Source organism: Heliconius melpomene, chromosome 3 (assembly GCF_056956725.1).
Source record: "Heliconius melpomene rosina isolate 202511_hmr_F chromosome 3, ASM5695672v1, whole genome shotgun sequence".
Taxonomy (NCBI): domain Eukaryota; kingdom Metazoa; phylum Arthropoda; class Insecta; order Lepidoptera; family Nymphalidae; genus Heliconius; species Heliconius melpomene.
Window position 1 is genome coordinate 1,638,523 of NC_140391.1, and position 19,588 is coordinate 1,658,110.

Genomic DNA, 19,588 nt, shown 5'->3' on the forward strand with positions numbered 1-19,588 from the left:
TCACGTATCTGTGAGTTAAATAAATTTGGACAATTTCTCCACAAAATTTGGATTTTTAATTTTACTCATTTAGTGTAAAATAAATAAGATCATATTAAATAGTGGTATCACATCTCAACCGCTATATTGGTGACCCCTAAATTGGTGAGCACTACAATAAATACCTACGTTTACTGCTGGCAAGAAGATTTAGAACGGCAGGAGGCCATTTTAACGACCTTGGCAAGTGACCTCTGATACAAGATGGAGGACGCGACTACATCCAACGTGTGCAGAATTGGCGTACGTATTCCACCATTCTGGCCGGAAGAACCAGCCCTTTGGTTTTCACAAATTGAAGGTCAGTTTGCTTTATCAAATATAACAAGTGATACTACAAAATTTTATTACGTTGCCGCTCAGTTAGATAATCAATTTGCTGTCGAGGTGAAGGATATTATCATATCTCCTCCCGAGACGGATAAATACATCACTCTTAAAACGCAACTGATTAAAAGATTGTCTGCGTCTCAAGAAAAGAAAGTGATGCAGTTGCTGAGGCACGAGCAGCTAGGTGATCGCAAGCCATCACAGTTTCTGCGATACATGCAAGATCTTGCGGGTTCATCTGTCCCCAAGGATTTTTTAAAAACATTATGGTCGAGTAGGTTACCACAAAACATTCAAACGGTTATAGCTTCACAGCCTGATCTGCCTATCGATAAATTAGCTGACCTGGCAGACAAAGTGCATGAGATAGCACCCTCATCACCACAGGTCGCAAGCACATCTGCGATGGCCACACCCCCTGCATCCTCCATGTTGGAAGAAATGGCCAAGCAGATCCAACTCCTGACCAAGCAGGTATCGGAACTCTCGACCCAGGTACGTCACAACTCAGTCTCATCAAAATTTAAAGAGCGTTCCCGGAGCCATTCCAGACATCGCAGGAAGTCGACTACCCAGCAAAAATGTTGGTACCATTTTAAATTTGGTTCAAATGCTAAAAAATGTGTGCAGCCATGTAGTTACGGAGAGTCGGAAAACTCTCTGGGCAGCCGGAAGTAGCGGCCAACGTCTGCCCTTTACCTACAGGCCGTCTTTTCATTACCGACCGTATTTCAAAAATGCTTTTCCTCATTGATACTGGCTCGGATCTCTGCGTTTTTCCACGGCTGGCTACCAAGGCGCCCTGTACCAAGACAAAGTATGAACTTATGGCGGCGAACGGTACAGTCATTCATACTTACGGTCCTACATTGTTGCACTTAGACCTAGGACTGAAACGTACTTTCACCTGGAAATTTACCATCGCTGATGTTTCAAAGCCCATTATCGGCGTAGATTTCTTGATATTTTATAATCTTCTTGTAGATTGCAGATGTCAGCGACTCGTCGATGGAAATACCACTCTGTCAGTGCAAGCAATAAAAGAAAATATCTCCGATGACCTTGCGTCAGTCAAAGCCATTTCGGGAGAATCAAAATACCATCAGCTGCTTCATGAGTTTCCAGAGGTAACGAGACCATCAGGTACGTCTTCCTTACCTAAGCATAATACCGTGCATTACATCAAAACCATTCCCGGACCACCGGTTACCAGTAGACCTCGTCGTTTAGACCCAGTTAGACTGAAAGCAGCCAAAAAAGAATTTGACGATATGCTGTCACAGGGAACTGCCCGCTCCTCTAACAGTTCGTGGTCGTCCGCTCTGCACTTAGTTAAGAAGAAGGACGACGGATGGAGACCATGTGGTGATTATGGAGCACTCAATGCTCGCACAGTACCTGACAGGTATCCGATACGCCATATCCAGGATTTTTCCTACCAACTCTCTGGTTGTACAGTATTTTCAACTATCGATCTAGTCAAGGCGTACAATCAAATACCAGTACACGTCAATGATATCCACAAAACAGCCATTACAACTCCTTTTGGACTTTTCGAGTTCCCGTACATGACCTTCGGACTGTGCAATGCAGCACAAACCTTTCAAAGGTTCATGGACGAAGTGCTACGTGATTTTGATGACTTTTGTTTTGGTTACTTAGACGACATTTTGGTATTTTCCAGTTCTGAAGAACAACATCAGCGCCACATCAGACTACTCTTCACCAGACTCAAAGAGTATGGTGTTTTGATAAACACATCCAAGTGTGTCTTCGGGCAGCGACAGGTAAAATTTCTTGGTTACCTAGTGTCAGATTCTGGGACTCAACCTTTAGAGACGAACGTAAAGAGCATACAGGAGTGCAATGTGCCGAAAACTGCTAAGGAATTACGACGTTTCCTCGGTATGTTCAATTTTTATCGGCGTTTTATTCCCGATGCCGCAAATATCCAAGCACCATTAGATGCTGCGCTTCTAGGACCTAAGATGAAAGGAGCTAAGCCGATCACTATGACACCGGAGATGATGGAAGCCTTTCAAAAATGTAAGACTTGTTTATCTCAAGCCACATTACTGGCTCACCCAGATCCTTCTGCAGAGCTAGCTATTGCCACTGATGCTTCTGATGTCGGAATTGGAGCAGTTCTTCAACAACGTGATAATAACGTATGGCAACCTCTTGGTTTCTTTTCTAAAAAATTAACATCTGCGCAGAAGAAGTATAGTCCTTACGACAGAGAACTGTTAGCCATTTATGAAGCCATTAAATATTTTCGACACATGGTTGAGGCTCGAAACTTCGTGATTCACACGGATCATAAACCTCTCACATATGCATTCAACATTAACAGGGAGAAATGCTCACCGCGCCAATATCGGTACTTTGATTATATTTCTCAGTTCACAACTATTATTCAATACTTACCAGGACGTTTGAACGTAGTGGCTGATACTCTGTCACGACTGGAAGAGGTGAGTCGATCTATTGATTACCAGGCTCTAGCACTTGCTCAAGATACTGATCCTGAACTGCTAGGTCTGCTTCAAAAAGGCTCATCGTTAAAACTGGCTAAGGTAGATTTGCCAGACTCTAACCAGAAGTTATACTGTGACGTATCAATGTCTTCTCCGCGCCCGTTCATTACTGAGAAGTTTCGCCGACAAGTTTTTGAAACTTTACACAGCTTGAGCCATCCTGGTAGGACAGCTACAGTGCGGCTGGTTACACAGAGATTCGTATGGCCAGGGATTCGCAAAGACTGTAGAGAGTGGACACGAGAGTGTGTACTTTGTCAAAAGAGCAAAGTTCACCGTCATACCCTTGCTCCCTTATCCTCAATTCCAACTCCTACATCGAGGTTTGCACACATCCACCTCGACATCGTCGGACCTTTAACTATTTCGTCTGATTTCAGATATTGCCTTACTGTCATCGACCGTTTCACACGATGGCCTGAGGCATTCCCACTTAAGGACATCACAGCTGATTCCTGTGCTGCCGCTCTTCTCTCTGGTTGGATAGCAAGATTTGGTTGCCCTCTTCGAATTACAACCGATAGGGGTCGGCAATTCGAGTCGCATCTCTTCAAGGCACTATCAGCCATGGTTGGTGCACATCACTTTACGACTACTTCATATCATCCAGCTTCCAACGGCTTGATCGAGAGACTCCATCGGCAGCTGAAGGCAGCTATCATGTGCCATCCCTCTTCGACCTGGACGGAAGCACTTCCCTTAGTGCTGCTGGGCATCCGTAGCGCTTGGAAGGATGATATTCAGGCTTCAGCGGCTGAGCTGGTCTACGGGGAGCCCCTTCGACTTCCAGGGCAATTTCTGGCACCCTCAGAAGACTACAGGACTGCAGATATCACAAATCTGGTCACTCGTCTTCGTGCTGGTATGGCACGACTCTCACCGAAGCCCACGTCATGGCATAGGACAGGTCCTTTTTATATGCCAGCTGACCTTGCAGAGACAACACATGTTTTTTTACGGCAAGACCACGTCCGCAAACCACTGGAACCACCTTATGCAGGCCCATACAAGGTTCTCAAGAGGACTCCTAAATATTTCAAAATAGACATATGTGGTAAGCCTAATAACGTTAGTGTGGACAGGATCAAGCCCGCATATGTTACGCGAGAGGCCGTTCCTGCATCAAAGAAGATAATAACAGCACCAAAGGCTATCTCTCAATCTGACGTGGAGCAGACACTTGAGAAGCGGACAAGAAGCGGAAGAAGAGTCAAGTTTCCAGACTACTATCGCCCTTAACCAGGTCTCTGGGGGGGAGTACTGTAGGGAACATTACTTATTCAAAATTAATATTATTACATTTACTAGAATCATCCGCACGCAGCGCATTGGAACAATTCAAACCTGTTCCGAGTTTTTTTGCTATGCGTGTCGTAGGCTGCTAGCCAGCATCGCCACGTTTAAAGAGTCGGCTAGAATCGCTTGCGACATTCACTTGTGTATCCATTGCTCTCTTAGCTTGCATTCAATTCTCAACCTTAACTTCTTGCTATTACGTGCTAGTTTAGCTTGTATTTTCTATTGGTATTTATTTAAATTTCTTTATTTCCTTCTGTGATCATTTTCTCTTCACGTATCTGTGAGTTAAATAAATTTGGACAATTTCTCCACAAAATTTGGATTTTTAATTTTACTCATTTAGTGTAAAATAAATAAGATCATATTAAATAGTGGTATCACATCTCAACCGCTATATTGGTGACCCCTAAATTGGTGAGCACTACAATAAATACCTGCGTTTACTGCTGGCAAGAAGATTTAAAACGGCAAGAGGCCATTTTGACGACGTTGGCAAGTGACCTCTGATACAAGATGGAGGACGCGACTACATCCAACGTGTGCAGAATTGGCGTGCGTATTCCACCATTCTGGCCGGAAGAACCAGCCCTTTGGTTTTCACAAATGGAAGGTCAGTTTGCTTTATCTAATATAACAAGTGATACTACAAAATTTTATTACGTTGCCGCTCAGTTAGATAATCAATTTGCTGTCGAGGTGAAGGATATTATCATTTCTCCTCCCGAGACGGATAAATACATCACTCTTAAAACGCAACTGATTAAAAGATTGTCTGCGTCTCAAGAAAAGAAAGTGATGCAGTTGCTGAGGCACGAGCAGCTAGGTGATCGCAAGCCATCACAGTTTCTGCGATACATGCAAGATCTTGCGGGTTCATCTGTCCCCAAGGATTTTTTAAAAACATTATGGTCGAGTAGGTTACCACAAAACATTCAAACGGTTATAGCTTCACAGCCTGATCTGCCAATCGAAAAATTAGCTGACCTGGCAGACAAGGTGCATGAGATAGCACCCTCATCACCACAGGTCGCAAGCACATCTGCGATGGCCACACCCCCTGCATCCTCCATGTTGGAAGAAATGGCCAAGCAGATCCAACTCCTGACCAAGCAGGTATCGGAACTCTCGACCCAGGTACGTCACAACTCGGTCTCATCAAAATTTAAAGAGCGTTCCCGGAGCCATTCCAGACATCGCAGGAAGTCGACTACCCGGCAAAAGTGTTGGTACCATTTTAAATTTGGTTCAAATGCTAAAAAATGTGTGCAGCCATGTAACTACGGAGAGTCGGAAAACTCTCTGGGCAGCCGGAAGTAGCGGCCAACGTCTGCCCTTTACCTACAGGCCGTCTTTTCATTACCGACCGTATTTCAAAAATGCTTTTCCTCATTGATACTGGCTCGGATCTCTGCGTTTTTCCACGGTTGGCTACCAAGGCGCCCTGTACCAAGACAAAGTATGAACTCATGGCGGCGAACGGTACAGTCATTCATACTTACGGTCCTACATTGTTACACTTAGACCTAGGACTAAAGCGTACTTTCACCTGGAAATTTACCATCGCTGATGTTTCAAAGCCCATTATCGGCGTAGATTTTTTGATATTTTACAATCTTCTTGTAGATTGCAGATGTCAGCGACTCGTCGATGGAAATACTACTCTGTCAGTACAAGCAATAAAAGAAAATATCTCCGATGACTTTGCGTCAGTCAAAGCCATTTCGGGAGAATCAAAATACCATCAGCTGCTTCATGAGTTTCCAGAGGTAACGAGACCATCAGGTACGTCTTCCTTACCTAAGCATAATACCGTGCATTACATCAAAACCATTCCCAGACCACCGGTTACCAGTAGACCTCGTCGTTTAGACCCAGTTAGACTGAAAGCAGCCAAAAAAGAATTTGACGATATGCTGTCACAGAGAACTGCCCGCTCCTCTAACAGTTCGTGGTCGTCCGCTCTGCACTTAGTTAAGAAGAAGGACGACGGATGGAGACCATGTGGTGATTATAGAGCACTCAATGCTCGCACAGTACCTGACAGGTATCCGATACGGCATATCCAGGATTTTTCCTACCAACTCTCTGGTTGTACAGTATTTTCAACTATCGATCTAGTCAAGGCGTACAATCAAATACCAGTACACGTCAATGATATCCACAAAACAGCCATTACAACTCCTTTTGGACTTTTTGAGTTCCCGTACATGACCTTCGGACTGCGCAATGCAGCACAAACCTTTCAGAGGTTCATGGACGAAGTGCTACGTGATTTTGATGACTTTTGTTTTGGTTACTTAGACGACATTTTGGTATTTTCCAGTTCTGAAGAACAACATCAGCGCCACATCAGACTACTCTTCACCAGGCTCAAAGAGTATGGTGTTTTGATAAACACATCCAAGTGTGTCTTCGGGCAGCGACAGGTAAAATTTCTTGGTTACCTAGTGTCAGATTCTGGGACTCAACCTTTAGAGACGAACGTAAAGAGCATACAGGAGTGCAATGTGCCGAAAACTGCTAAGGAATTACGACGTTTCCTCGGTATGTTCAATTTTTATCGGCGTTTTATTCCCGACGCCGCAAATATCCAAGCACCATTAGATGCTGCGCTTCTAGGACCTAAGATGAAAGGAGCTAAGCCGATCACTATGACACCGGAGATGATGGAAGCCTTTCAAAAATGTAAGACTTGTTTATCTCAAGCCGCATTACTGGCTCACCCAGATCCTTCTGCAGAGCTAGCTATTGCCACTGATGCTTCTGATGTCGGAATTGGAGCAGTTCTTCAACAACGTGTTAATAACGTATGGCAACCTCTTGGTTTCTTTTCTAAAAAATTAACATCTGCGCAGAAGAAGTATAGTCCTTACGACAGAGAACTGTTAGCCATTTATGAAGCCATTAAATATTTTCGACACATGGTTGAGGCTCGAAACTTCGTGATTCATACGGATCATAAACCTCTCACATATGCATTCAACATTAACAGGGAGAAATGCTCACCGCGCCAATATCGGTACTTTGATTATATTTCTCAGTTCACAACTATTATTCAATACTTACCAGGACGTTTGAACGTAGTGGCTGATACTCTGTCACGACTGGAAGAGGTGAGTCGATCTATTGATTACCAGGCTCTAGCACTTGCTCAAGATACTGATCCTGAACTGCTAGGTCTGCTTCAAAAAGGCTCATCGTTAAAACTGGCTAAGGTAGATTTGCCAGACTCTAACCATAAGTTATACTGTGACGTATCAATATCTTCTCCGCGCCCGTTCATTACTGAGAAGTTTCGCCGACAAGTTTTTGAAACTTTACACAGCTTGAGCCATCCTGGTAGGACAGCTACAGTGCGGCTGGTTACACAGAGATTCGTATGGCCAGGGATTCGCAAAGACTGTAGAGAGTGGACACGAGAGTGTGTACTTTGTCAAAAGAGCAAAGTTCACCGTCATACCCTTGCTCCCTTATCCTCAATTCCAACTCCTACATCGAGGTTTGAACACATCCACCTCGACATCGTCGGACCTTTAACTGTTTCGTCTGATTTCAGATATTGCCTTACTGTCATCGACCGTTTCACACGATGGCCTGAGGCATTCCCACTTAAGGACATCACAGCTGATTCCTGTGCTGCCGCTCTTCTCTCTGGTTGGATAGCAAGATTTGGTTGCCCTCTTCGAATTACAACCGACAGGGGTCGTCAATTCGAGTCGCATCTCTTCAAGGCACTATCAGCCATGGTTGGTGCACATCACTTTACGACTACTTCGTATCATCCAGCTTCCAACGGCTTGATCGAGAGACTCCATCGGCAGCTGAAGGCAGCTATCATGTGCCATCCCTCTTCGACCTGGACGGAAGCACTTCCCTTAGTGCTGCTGGGCATCCGTAGTGCCTGGAAGGATGACATTCAGGCTTCAGCGGCTGAGCTGGTCTACGGAGAGCCCCTTCGACTTCCAGGGCAATTTCTAGCACCCTCGGAAGATTATAGGACAGCAGATAGCACAAATCTGGTCGCTCGTCTTCGTGCTGGTATGGCACGACTCTCACCGAAGCCCACGTCATGGCATAGGACAGGTCCTTTTTATATGCCAACTGACCTTGCAGAGTCAACACATGTTTTTTTACGGCAGGACCACGTCCGCAAACCACTGGAACCACCTTATGCAGGCCCATACAAGGTTCTCAAGAGGACTCCTAAATATTTCAAAATAGACATATGTGGTAAGCCTAATAACGTTAGTGTGGACAGGATCAAGCCCGCATATGTTACGCGAGAGGCCGTTCCTGCATCAAAGAGGATAATAACAGCACCAAAGGCTATCTCTCAATCTGACGTGGAGCAGACACTTGAGAGGCGGACAAGAAGCGGAAGAAGAGTCAAGTTTCCAGACTACTATCGCCCTTAACCAGGTCTCTGGGGGGGAGTACTGTAGGGAACATTATTTATTCTAAATTAATATTATTACATTTACTAAAATCATCCGCACGCAGAGCATTGGAACAATTCAAACCTGTTCCGAGTTTTTTTGCTATGCGTGTCGTAGGCTGCTAGCTAGCATCGCCACGTTTAAAGAGTCGGCTAGAATCGCTTGCGACATTCACTTGTGTATCCATTGCTCTCTTAGCTTGCATTCAATTCTCAACCTTAACTTCTTGCTATTACGTGCTAGTTTAGCTTGTATTTTCTATTGGTATTTATTTAAATTTCTTTATTTCCTTCTGTGATCATTTTCTCTTCACGTATCTGTGAGTTAAATAAATTTGGACAATTTCTCCACAAAATTTGGATTTTTAATTTTACTCATTTAGTGTAAAATAAATAAGATCATATTAAATAGTGGTATCACATCTCAACCGCTATATATATAAAAATATTAAATAACTAGTGGACCCGGACGCGGCTACGCCTGCTTCAACTATAAGAATATTTATTAAATATAATCATGAAATTATTTTCAATTCTCAATAGAATTAGTAAGAAAATATAAGCTCAAATAATCAAAAAGAATAATAAGTAGATACATATTATTAGAAAAAAATATCTGAGTTATTGAAATGAACTAACAAAAGGATTAAAAGTAACTAAAGGATAGGTATTCTTAATATTAGAAAAAGTACCTAAAGTTTTCCGTGCGTGCGTATATAGATATCGACTCTACGAAACAACTAAACATTTCTCTCTATTAAGTAGGATAATTTTAGCGGGCAATATCAAATAAAATAAGAAGAGAATCAAAGTGTATTTTAAATTAATTATAAACAACAAATAAAGTTCGAAAATGTATGAAAATTTATAAAACCGTCAACGTCATCTGCCCGTTCGCGTCGGTCATACTGTGCCGCCCGCTAGGTGGCTAGGTCATTTGGAATCAGTGACATCTCCTTAATTATTTATTAGTATGTTATACAGTAAACTATAATTTCAATCTAGATAAAATGCTAAAAGTGACTATTATATTTATTTTCATAAGGATGAATATCAAAACGTCGCGGTAGCGGTCGCGTAGCAACGACGGTTGTTATTAACATGGCAGAATAAATTGCATGTCAAATTAGAATGTACTTTAAAATATATTAGTATATATGTGTAATGTAATGTTATATAGCCTATAGCACTTCTGAAGAATGCAGCTTTCATACAAAACAAAAACAATGAAAATCGGACCAGTAGATCCAGAGATCTTAGCGTTCAAACAAACAAACAAACAAACAAACTCTTCCGCTTTATTATATTAGTATAGATTCATTTCCTCGAGTGATAATCGAATCCACAACCTCGCGTGCTGTCACATGCGTGTACCCCTGTGTCAAAACTAATTATCTAATATAATATTTTATTTTGTACTACAATTCATATAACAGGTCGAATGTGATGGGTAAGAATAATTAACGAGCTGCGATATCTTTGATGTGTCATAAATGTCAAACAACATTTGTTGTACGCAGGTGTTGAGACAAGCCGTAAAGTGAACAATTTACCTAATGTATTATTTATAATGTACTCAGAGATGTTAATAAGAGCTTAACTGACATTAAATCTAAAGCTTAAAATAAAAAATATTGATCTTCCTGTCTATTGAGACAAAATACGTATTCCAGAATGAACGGTCGTTGAGGAGCACAATGAAAATAAAAAATATAACGCACATATTTTTATGCAAGTAATTATAACATATTTTTTCTTTTGTTTTTAGCTTCACACTGTATCCTGCACATAGCAGGGTAGACAGAGGGAACCTGGGAACCTAGTGTTAAGATGCTCCGTTCCTATAAATACACTTCCGTACCCCAGTTTATTTATAACTAATATCTTTTAATATTTAATCCATCTATCGTCAGAAATTTCAAAGCAGTCGATAAACGTCATCATACATAGCCGTATCTCATGAATATTATATGGGAGATAGTAGAGATGCGTTAATTACAATTACTTGGGTCAATTGCCACGAGCGTATTACAGGGTAGAGACGGCCAGATTGGTTCGATCGTACGTAGCGTTAAATAGCACTAGCAGCATTGTATGGGATCAATCTATTTCCATTTTTCACGCTGTATTCCAATGTTAAGACTGTTCCCATTAAGACACTTCCGTTTCCAACTTTCCACCGAATTCTATAGGCAATGAAGTTAAAATATTAGTTATAGTGGCAATCGAACTATCAATCAGTCGCTCGTACGCTTCTTCCGCTGTTCTATGACTTGCCATTATTTCCGATTGTATAAATATTAATCTATATATATAAAATCGAAAGGTCACTCACTCATCACGAAATCTCAGAAATAACATGAGCTAGGAATCTCAAATTTTGCATAAGAGTTATTTAGGTGCTCGCTAAGACGGGAATTTGCAATATTTGACTTCTTCTAAGGGGTTGTTTTTGGGGTTGAAAGTTTGTATGAAACTTCGTTACTACAAATGCTAGGAGTCTCAAAATTTACATGGACGTCACTTATAGGACGTAGGTACTCATGTAGACAAAGAATAATAATAACGTATTTTACGCAGGCGAAGCCGCGAGCGGGCCGCTAGTTTTAATATATTGAAAGATTATAATAAAACATTAATTATTAACTTTGAATGAGTAAATACATACACATCGATAAATTAAATTATCGATTGTTTAAATTTAACATGTGAAAAGTAGTTCAATTGACCGTTACTTAAAAGATATATGCTCTTTTAATTATTCTTATATTAAAACCACTACTGGTAGGTACAATAACTACTTTATATTCGAGCAAAAAATCGAAAGTGATATATGCATATAGATTTTGCTATTGTAGTTACACGCATCATCCCGCAAAGCGGGATAGGCAAGCGCTGCCCAGTTTTCAAACATTACCTACATTGTCACACCTCTTTAAAAATAAAAATATAGATTCCTCTAAGTAAGAAATGAACCCACAAAAAATTCTTCAAAATATAAAAAAAATTTGCAAAACAATTGAATTCTTAACAAAAATATCAATAGGAATGTACGAATACTTGTATCGAGTATTGTATTTGTAAGCGTTCCAGTTCACTCACTTTCTCGCTCGGCCAATAGCTGCTTTGTTCTCTTGACATTATCTTTATGCATTTTAGATAAATCTATTGAATCACGACGCTTACTTTACGTTGCTTTTGTAATATAAAAAGAGGATTTTAACCATTTTTAGGGTTCCGTATCTGGTAAGGAATAAAGGAATCTTCATAAGATCACTTTGTTGTCCGTCCCACTGTCTGTCTGTCTGTCTATCCTTTATGTCAGACTTATGCTTGGAGTTAACGAGTTGGAATTCAAACCATACATTCAGGTCTACGGTCTCTTGATTTCCTGAATTTCATATTGAAAATCATATTTCTTCTTTGTCGTAACACTCTTACGTGATAAATATTAAAATAATAAACAATTTAAAGTGTACCTACACCTTGTATTACAATAAAAAAGTTCACAACGAAACAAATAAAGCTATTGACATAATAAACAAGGCACGAAAATAAAATTTAAAATATTAACAGACTATAAATCCAAGGATTGCACGCGCTATGCACAGAGTAAAAAGTATCATTCACAATAAAACCCAATGGCCGTGGGAAAACCATATTTCAATCGTCATCCAATAAATATTCAATAGATATGTTTTTATTTGGAAATGGGTTTTTGTATCAACGAACAATACGGTGTTATTGACAAGCTGTACTTAATACAAGTATTTTTAAGATTATTCTTTGTCAAAAAAGAAAAATTCTGAAAAATATTAAAATGTCTTCATAAAATATGGGGCAGAGATTTTTAATAATAACTAGCGACCCTCTTGCGGCTTCGCCCGCTTTAACTACTGGATTATTCATGTTATGTATGTTTGCCAAGCACTTAAGATAATGTGAAAATTAATTAAATCCTAATGCAACCCGCATTTTTGTAGTTTCAATAAGGATTTTCCAATTGTTTTACACAGCAAGGATTTTTTAGTAGGTACCGTAATTTTAAATCTACTAATCTTTTCAAGTACTTATTAAAATATATTTAAATGACTATTTTTAGATAGTTAAATGACTATTTTTAAACGGAAGAAATTATAAACAAAAACCTACCTACTAATAACTACTACAAAAAATGTGAAACCAAATATATTGCGCTTAAATAATACATTCAACTCCAATTATCCAATACGTGCAAACGCATCTAACTAAATCTTCGTTGCTATAGAGGCAGCCGGGTTTTTTTTTTTCGGGCTTGTGGTTAATGCTGAAGGGGGTATTCTGTCCCTGATGAAAAGCAAGCACGACGTGGCTGCCTGTGAGGAAAATTAAATAGAATGCATAGGCCGGGAATCGAACCCGGGCCGCCCGCGTGGCAGGCGAGCATTCTACCACTGAACCACCGATGCGTGTAAGGCAAGCGGGCACGGCGGACGAGCCGTTTCGCAGCAAGGATTTTTTTGATATTGTAACAACTTCTAAAGTACTTATTAAAATGAAAAACAGTAAAAGACAGTTTTGATCTGCATTAAATGGCCAACGTAACCAATATACTTATTTAAATGCTGAGAGTAAGAGATAAGTGAAACTTGAGTAACATACAGCTGATGTGCCAACGGCGGGATGTGTCAACAATTAAATGCGTTTTTCTGTAAAACTATTTCGAAATATTGTAAAAAGCAAATTTTATCTTCGTTTAACGTAGAAAATTAATAAAGTATTTTAAAGGATAAGGATTAATACCAAAAATAAATGTAACCCTCACAATAAAAAATATATTGAAATTATTATTTTTAGACAGAAAAATGATCACTACACGTTATTCTTAAAAGATACGAATATGCTCTCGCGGACTTTTTTGTAGATCTTATTAAGAGGAACAATACTCCAGTACATTTTTTTCATGTAGTACTTACCATCAAAGCAGCGCATGCGCGAAAGTGTCTCAACGGGTAGGACTTTATACACATTTATCGTATTTATGTCAATTTACATAAGAATGTACAAATAATAAACTATATATAAACCTTCTACAAAAAACACTCGACTTAATGGTGAAGACCGCATCAAAATCCGTTGGGTGGTTTAGAAGAAGAAGAGTTAGAAACAACAGACAGACACGAAAAGCGACTTTGTTTTATAAGATACTAGCGACCCTATTGCGGCTTCGCCCGCTTTTACTACTGGATTATTCATATAATGTATGTTTGCAAAGCACTTAAGATAATGTGAAAATTAATTAAACCCTAATGCAACCCGCATTTTCGTAGTTTCAATAAGGATTTTCCAATTGTTTTACACAGCAAGGATTTTTTAGTAGGTACCGTAATTTTAAATCTGTGCTACTAATCTTTTCAAGTACTTATTAAAATATATTTAAATGACTATTTTTAGATAGTGAAATGACATTAAATAACACATTTAACTCGAATTATCCAATACGTGCAAACGCATCTAAATCTTCGTTGCTATAAAGGCAGGCGGGTTTTTTTTTTCAAGCTTGTGGTTAATGCTGAAGAGGGTATTCTGTCCCTGATGAAAAGCAAGCACTACGTGGCTGCCTGTGACGAAAATTAAATAGAATGCATCGGCCGAGAATTGAACCCGGGCTGCCCGCGTGGCAGGCGAGCATTCTACCACTGAACCACCGATGCGTGTAAGGCAGGCGGGCGCGGCGGACTCGCTTTTATAAGCATAACGTCGCGAGGCGCGTTTCGCAGCAAGGATTTTTTGATATTGTAACAACTTCTAAAGTACTTATTAAAATGAAAAACAGAAAAGACAGTTTTGATCTACATTAAATGGCCAACGTAACTAATATACTTATTTATATGCTGAGAGTAAGGGATAAGTGAAACTTGACTCGATACAATTGATGTGTGAACGGCGTGATGTGTCAATAATTAAATGCGTTTTTCTCTAAAACTATTCGCAATTTCGAAATAGTTTAAAAAGCAAATTTTATCTTCGTTGAACGTAGAAATTTAATAAAGTATTTTAAAGGATAAGGATTAATACCATTATGGAAAAATATCCCTCACAATAAAAAATATATTGAAATTACTATTTTTAGACAGAAATATGATCACTACACGTTATTTTTAAAAGATACGAATATGCCATTGCGGACTTTTTTGTAGATATTATTAAGAGGAACAATACTCCAGTACATTTTTTTCATGTAGTATTTACCATTAAAGCAGCGCATGCGCCAAAGTGTCTCAGCGGGTAGGACTTTATACACATTTATCGTATTTATGTTAATTTACATAAGATTGTACAAATAATAAACTATATATAAACCTTCCCTGAGAAATACTCGACCTAATGGTGAAAACCGCATCCAAATCCGTTGGGTGGTTTAGAAGAAGAAGAGTTAGAAAGTTCAGACAGACACAAAAAGCGACTTTGTTTTATAAGATACTAGCGGCCCGCTCGCGGTTACACCCGCGTGAGCTATGTTATTATTAATTGCTGTCTCCATGACTATGTCCTAGTGACGTCTATGTAAAATTTGATACTCCTAGCATTTGTAGTAACGAAGTTTCATACAAACTTTCGACCCCAAAAACAACCCCTTAGAAGTCGAATATTGCAAATTCCCGTCTTAGCGAGCACCTACGTCCTATAAGTAACTCCTATGCAAAATGTGAGATTTCTAGCACTTGTAGTTTCTGAGATTTCGTGATGAGTGAGTGACCTTTCGATTTTATATATATAGATAGGATAGGATAGGATACATAATAATCAATAAATGCCAGGCGCAGGGGCGCAAGCGTGTGACTAAAATCGCCATAGGTTATGAGTTCGATCCCCACTTTAAGAAATAAAATATTTAATATTTTCATTTCTTTGCTTGAGTATCGAGGCGGTGGTGGCGTAGGGGTACTAGGTTGTAACTGTAACGTGACGGTTGAGGGTTGAGGGAATCGAGGGAATGAATTATTATTTCTTAATATTTTCATTTCTTCGTTCTGGCACCATGACAAAAACCCGGCGTTGAGTTTCGCCGCTCAAAAAAACCGTAAAGTGGAGAAGGGAGTATCTTAACACTAGGTAGATTTAATTTATTTGGCTAGGGACGGAACTGCGAAGCTGACTGCCAACCTTCACTAGTTGGCGAGACACGTTAATAAAAAGAAGAACACTAGGTTGTCTCTGCCTACCCTACTATAAGCGGAATACAGCGTGTAGCTGATGTTATGCTGACTGAAATAGTGTTTAAAAAAATAAAATAAAATAGAAAATTTAATAATTTAATTACAATTTCAAATGAAACGTGTGGTAGAGTCGAGTATCATATTAAATTTGTTACACCGCAGTACGGGCCGCATAGTTACATTAATTAATGACCGCTGACTGAGATATGATCTTGGTAGCTCATTATATGAATATTATTTATTTATTTATCTATATATTTTATTTATCTCTTATCTCTATTTATCTTCTATTATCTCAATTTATCCACAAAAATACTATGAATAACAAAAAGGGTAAAAAAATATATATTTCACCTAACTATCTACTATATCTAGAACTGAAAAACAAATTTTATATTAGGTAGTTAATTTACATGCAAATAAAAATAAAATTAAAGCGCTAAGTTTCGGTTTTCCAGATTTTAAACCTAGGTAACTGAAACTCTGCGTTTTTCAGCATTATTTTAAGCAAGAACAACTTATATTACACATTTTTCCTAAACATTTTCCCCGCGTACAGTCATATTAGCATATTAATTGGCGCTACGTGTCGTGATTCAGAACGCAACAGAGCCCAGCCCACCCGCCTAGCGCGAGCACTTCCACGAGCGCGCGGTAGATTGTTTACACTCATGTACAAATCGAGGTGACGTGCTCCCTGGAAGTATAATGTATACACGTTTTATTGTGAAACTTTCAGCCTTTGGAATATAGGGTTGTGTGGAAATGGAAATATTGTTTTTGAATTTCATGTATTTGTTTGTGTTTTTGTATAGTTACGAAGCAATTTGTTGACAATAAAACAAAATTGATAATATTATAGTTAAATTGTGAAAAATGTTTAAATATATTTTTTTTTTTTATGGAAAAAGGACAAGGCAAACGAGCGTTTGGGTCACCTGATGATGATCACCGCCGCCCACGACCCCGTGCAGCACCAGAGGAGCTACAAGTGCGTTGCCGGCCTTTGAGGTGGAGATAGACGCGCTTTTTGAAGGTACCCATATCGTACCGACCTGGAAACACTGCCGCGGGTAGGCTATTCCACAGTATTGTATCCTATATGTTATTCTGGTGTATAAACTATGTTTCTGTCAAGTTTTATCCAAATCTGTTCAGTAGTTTTTGCGTAACCACACTTTTAACATTAGTAGGAATTGGTAAACAAAGCTAAACGTTGAGTTTCGGCATTCAAGTCACAGTTTTACAAAAAACTACGCATTACATGGAGCCCGGAATGTATTAACACTAGGTTCCCTCTGCCCTTCCTGCTATATGGGGGATACAGCGTGTAGCTAAAAAAGAAAGTAAAGCAATGCTACCAATACGGAAAAGCTATCTAATTTTAAAAGAAAGATATTTTTCTTAAAGTGTAAAATGTCACCTACAGCGTGAGGTAATGTTTGATTTATCGTTCATATATCTTATATAGCTAAGTGTGTTACTGCTTGTCGATGGCATATAAAATATTGGATTGTTCTAAAAGTGAACGATAGTGGCAGTTGAAATGTCATGTTGAAAGTCTATGTATTGCGGTGGTTGTGAGTTCAATACCATTTGAGGTAATATATATTTTTAAAGTATATAGGTTCTATTCTTTCACTTGTTAAGTACAATGAAGAATTTCCACCGTCTCACCGCTCTCAACATGCCTAAACTATGTTGTAAGAGCAAACAAACAAACAAAAATTTAGGAAATCACTATTTTTGTTTCTATATGTCTATAAATGTCCCCTAAAAAAGTTTTTTTAATATATATCTTTTTAATTATCTCAGATAGTAATCGGTTACAGATTTATTATAAGTATTGATAAAGATATGTCACATATAACACGCTTCATTATAGTTTGCTTCACTTATTAAATGAAGGCTATCATTTGTTAACTGAAGCAAAAAGCAACATCTTACTGACATATTTTCCTTTAGATTTACTATCTTATTAATATAAAAATAAAAGTTAGGCATTGTTTTATTCTGAAAATATTTTTTTTTTCTTTTCGAGACGAAGAGAGATGAGACGAGGTGATATTTAAATAGTATTTAGGTTTTATCTATACGTTTATTGTTTCTTTAACAGCCCTACGCGTCAGGCAGACCAACTGTCCTATCCAAAATAAGTAGGTTAGTGGTCATCGCGTGTTTGTAATATCGTATTTTAATTACTCTTTTGTCTCTTGATTTACTAACAGTATAAGAGATAGGCTTATAATGTTCGGGGCATACGGGGGCAATTCCAAAAACCTAATAATAACAAAATCGGGGCATACAGTTTGGCCTTGAAGTTTCGAAACTATCCTCTACATCCAAAATAAAATAATATCAATGAATAGCTATAATTTAGCTTATAGAAAATAAACCTTATAGAAAATATAAAATGAAAATATCTTATAGAAAATAAATAAATTATAAGCATTCCATCGAAGTTGAGGTTACACCCAAAACCATAGTACGAGTATGTCAGTAAAGATATTTCACTGCCTATATTTATTTTAATACTTTATATGCAAATATTTTAAAGTTTCAGTAGAGATTATTATAATACTGTTCAAAGTAAGCTAGTAAGCTTAGGTGACTTGTCGTTTATGTCTTCCTTTTGTTCGAAAATAGAGCTAAATTTAATATGACTATGCTACTAACCTACTAAGTAAGCTTTCTGAAGTACTTAGCAAAATTAAAGCTTAATCCAATATATTATAATGTAATCTTTTTTAAAGGAACTTAGAATTAAAAAGCCGGCCAAGTGCTAATTGGATTCGTCCATCGAGGTTTTTACTTCATGCTATCTAAAGTTATTAGATCCAAAGGGAATATTTGGTAATCATTTCAGCTTGATACTTCCATTCTATCTCCAGATAAATGGTCTTGACAGACGAACAGGCGGACGAGAAAGTGATCCTTTCACTGTTTCGTTTTTTTATTTTAGGTACGGAGCCCTAAAAACATATCTAAAAAAAAGCTAATTAAAAATATAATATAAAATCAATACATACAATCTTAATTCACTAATTCCAAGTAAATACCACCTTCATTAGCCGGACAAAGAAAGTATATTATAAATTTTCAAGATTTGCTTAATCAAGTAACCCGTCAGTTGAGCTTTTCATAAAGTTCAGCTTAATGTAATTAATCTCAAAGGTGACGTGACATTGAAGGCTCCACTCCCATTTGATAACTTTCAATTGCGATGGTTGTGAGTTCAATGCCACCTGACGTATTATATATATTTAAAGACTCTAGATGTTTTTTCCTTAATTGTGTATCCTATTTTACAAATGATGCGAACCGATTTACTTAAAACTTTCACCAATTGTTTTGTTTTAACTCAGCTTAATATGTAAAGCTTGTTTCATCAAAATCGGTTCATTGAAAAAAGTTATCGTCATTTGAATGAACTCAAGGCATGCGTGTGTTTGCAAATATATAGCAATCTACATATATAACATATATAATGTAAAAAGAGTGTAATGTTACAAAAAAATATATATATAATAAATAATTAGCTTTAAGATCAAAGATCTGCATTCGATCGTTGTGGGTTAAGGCTTATAACGTAAATAGATAACTATAGTAATAAAATAAAATATAGTTAATCTTCAAATTAAAACGTTATCGCATAATTAATTAAAAAGCTGATAATGAGGGTTTGAGTTGATTTTAATTAAATTATCAACATCAGTTCGTCCTCTCGTCGTATTTTAGGGCCACGGTAG

At 38.3% G+C, this 19,588-nt stretch overlaps 2 protein-coding genes across 2 annotated transcripts; both read left to right on the plus strand.

Moving 5' to 3' along the window:
* The first annotated feature begins 243 nt into the window (after window positions 1-243).
* Window positions 244-1,047, plus strand: LOC146539804 (uncharacterized). Its single transcript, XM_085207932.1, has one exon. It carries the CDS (start codon window positions 244-246, stop codon window positions 1,045-1,047), a length of 804 nt encoding a protein of 267 aa, XP_085064058.1.
* Window positions 1,048-4,718: 3,671 nt separating this feature from the next.
* Window positions 4,719-5,522, plus strand: LOC146539805 (uncharacterized). Its single transcript, XM_085207933.1, has one exon. The coding sequence runs from the start codon at window positions 4,719-4,721 to the stop codon at window positions 5,520-5,522; it is 804 nt and encodes a 267-aa protein (XP_085064059.1).
* The last annotated feature ends 14,066 nt before the right edge of the window (window positions 5,523-19,588 follow it).

Bases quoted from the DNA above. Each gene is read 5' to 3' on its own strand.
- LOC146539804 (XM_085207932.1), top strand. From the start codon at position 244: ATGGAGGACGCGACTACATCCAACGTGTGCAGAATTGGCGTACGTATT.
- LOC146539805 (XM_085207933.1), top strand. From the start codon at position 4,719: ATGGAGGACGCGACTACATCCAACGTGTGCAGAATTGGCGTGCGTATT.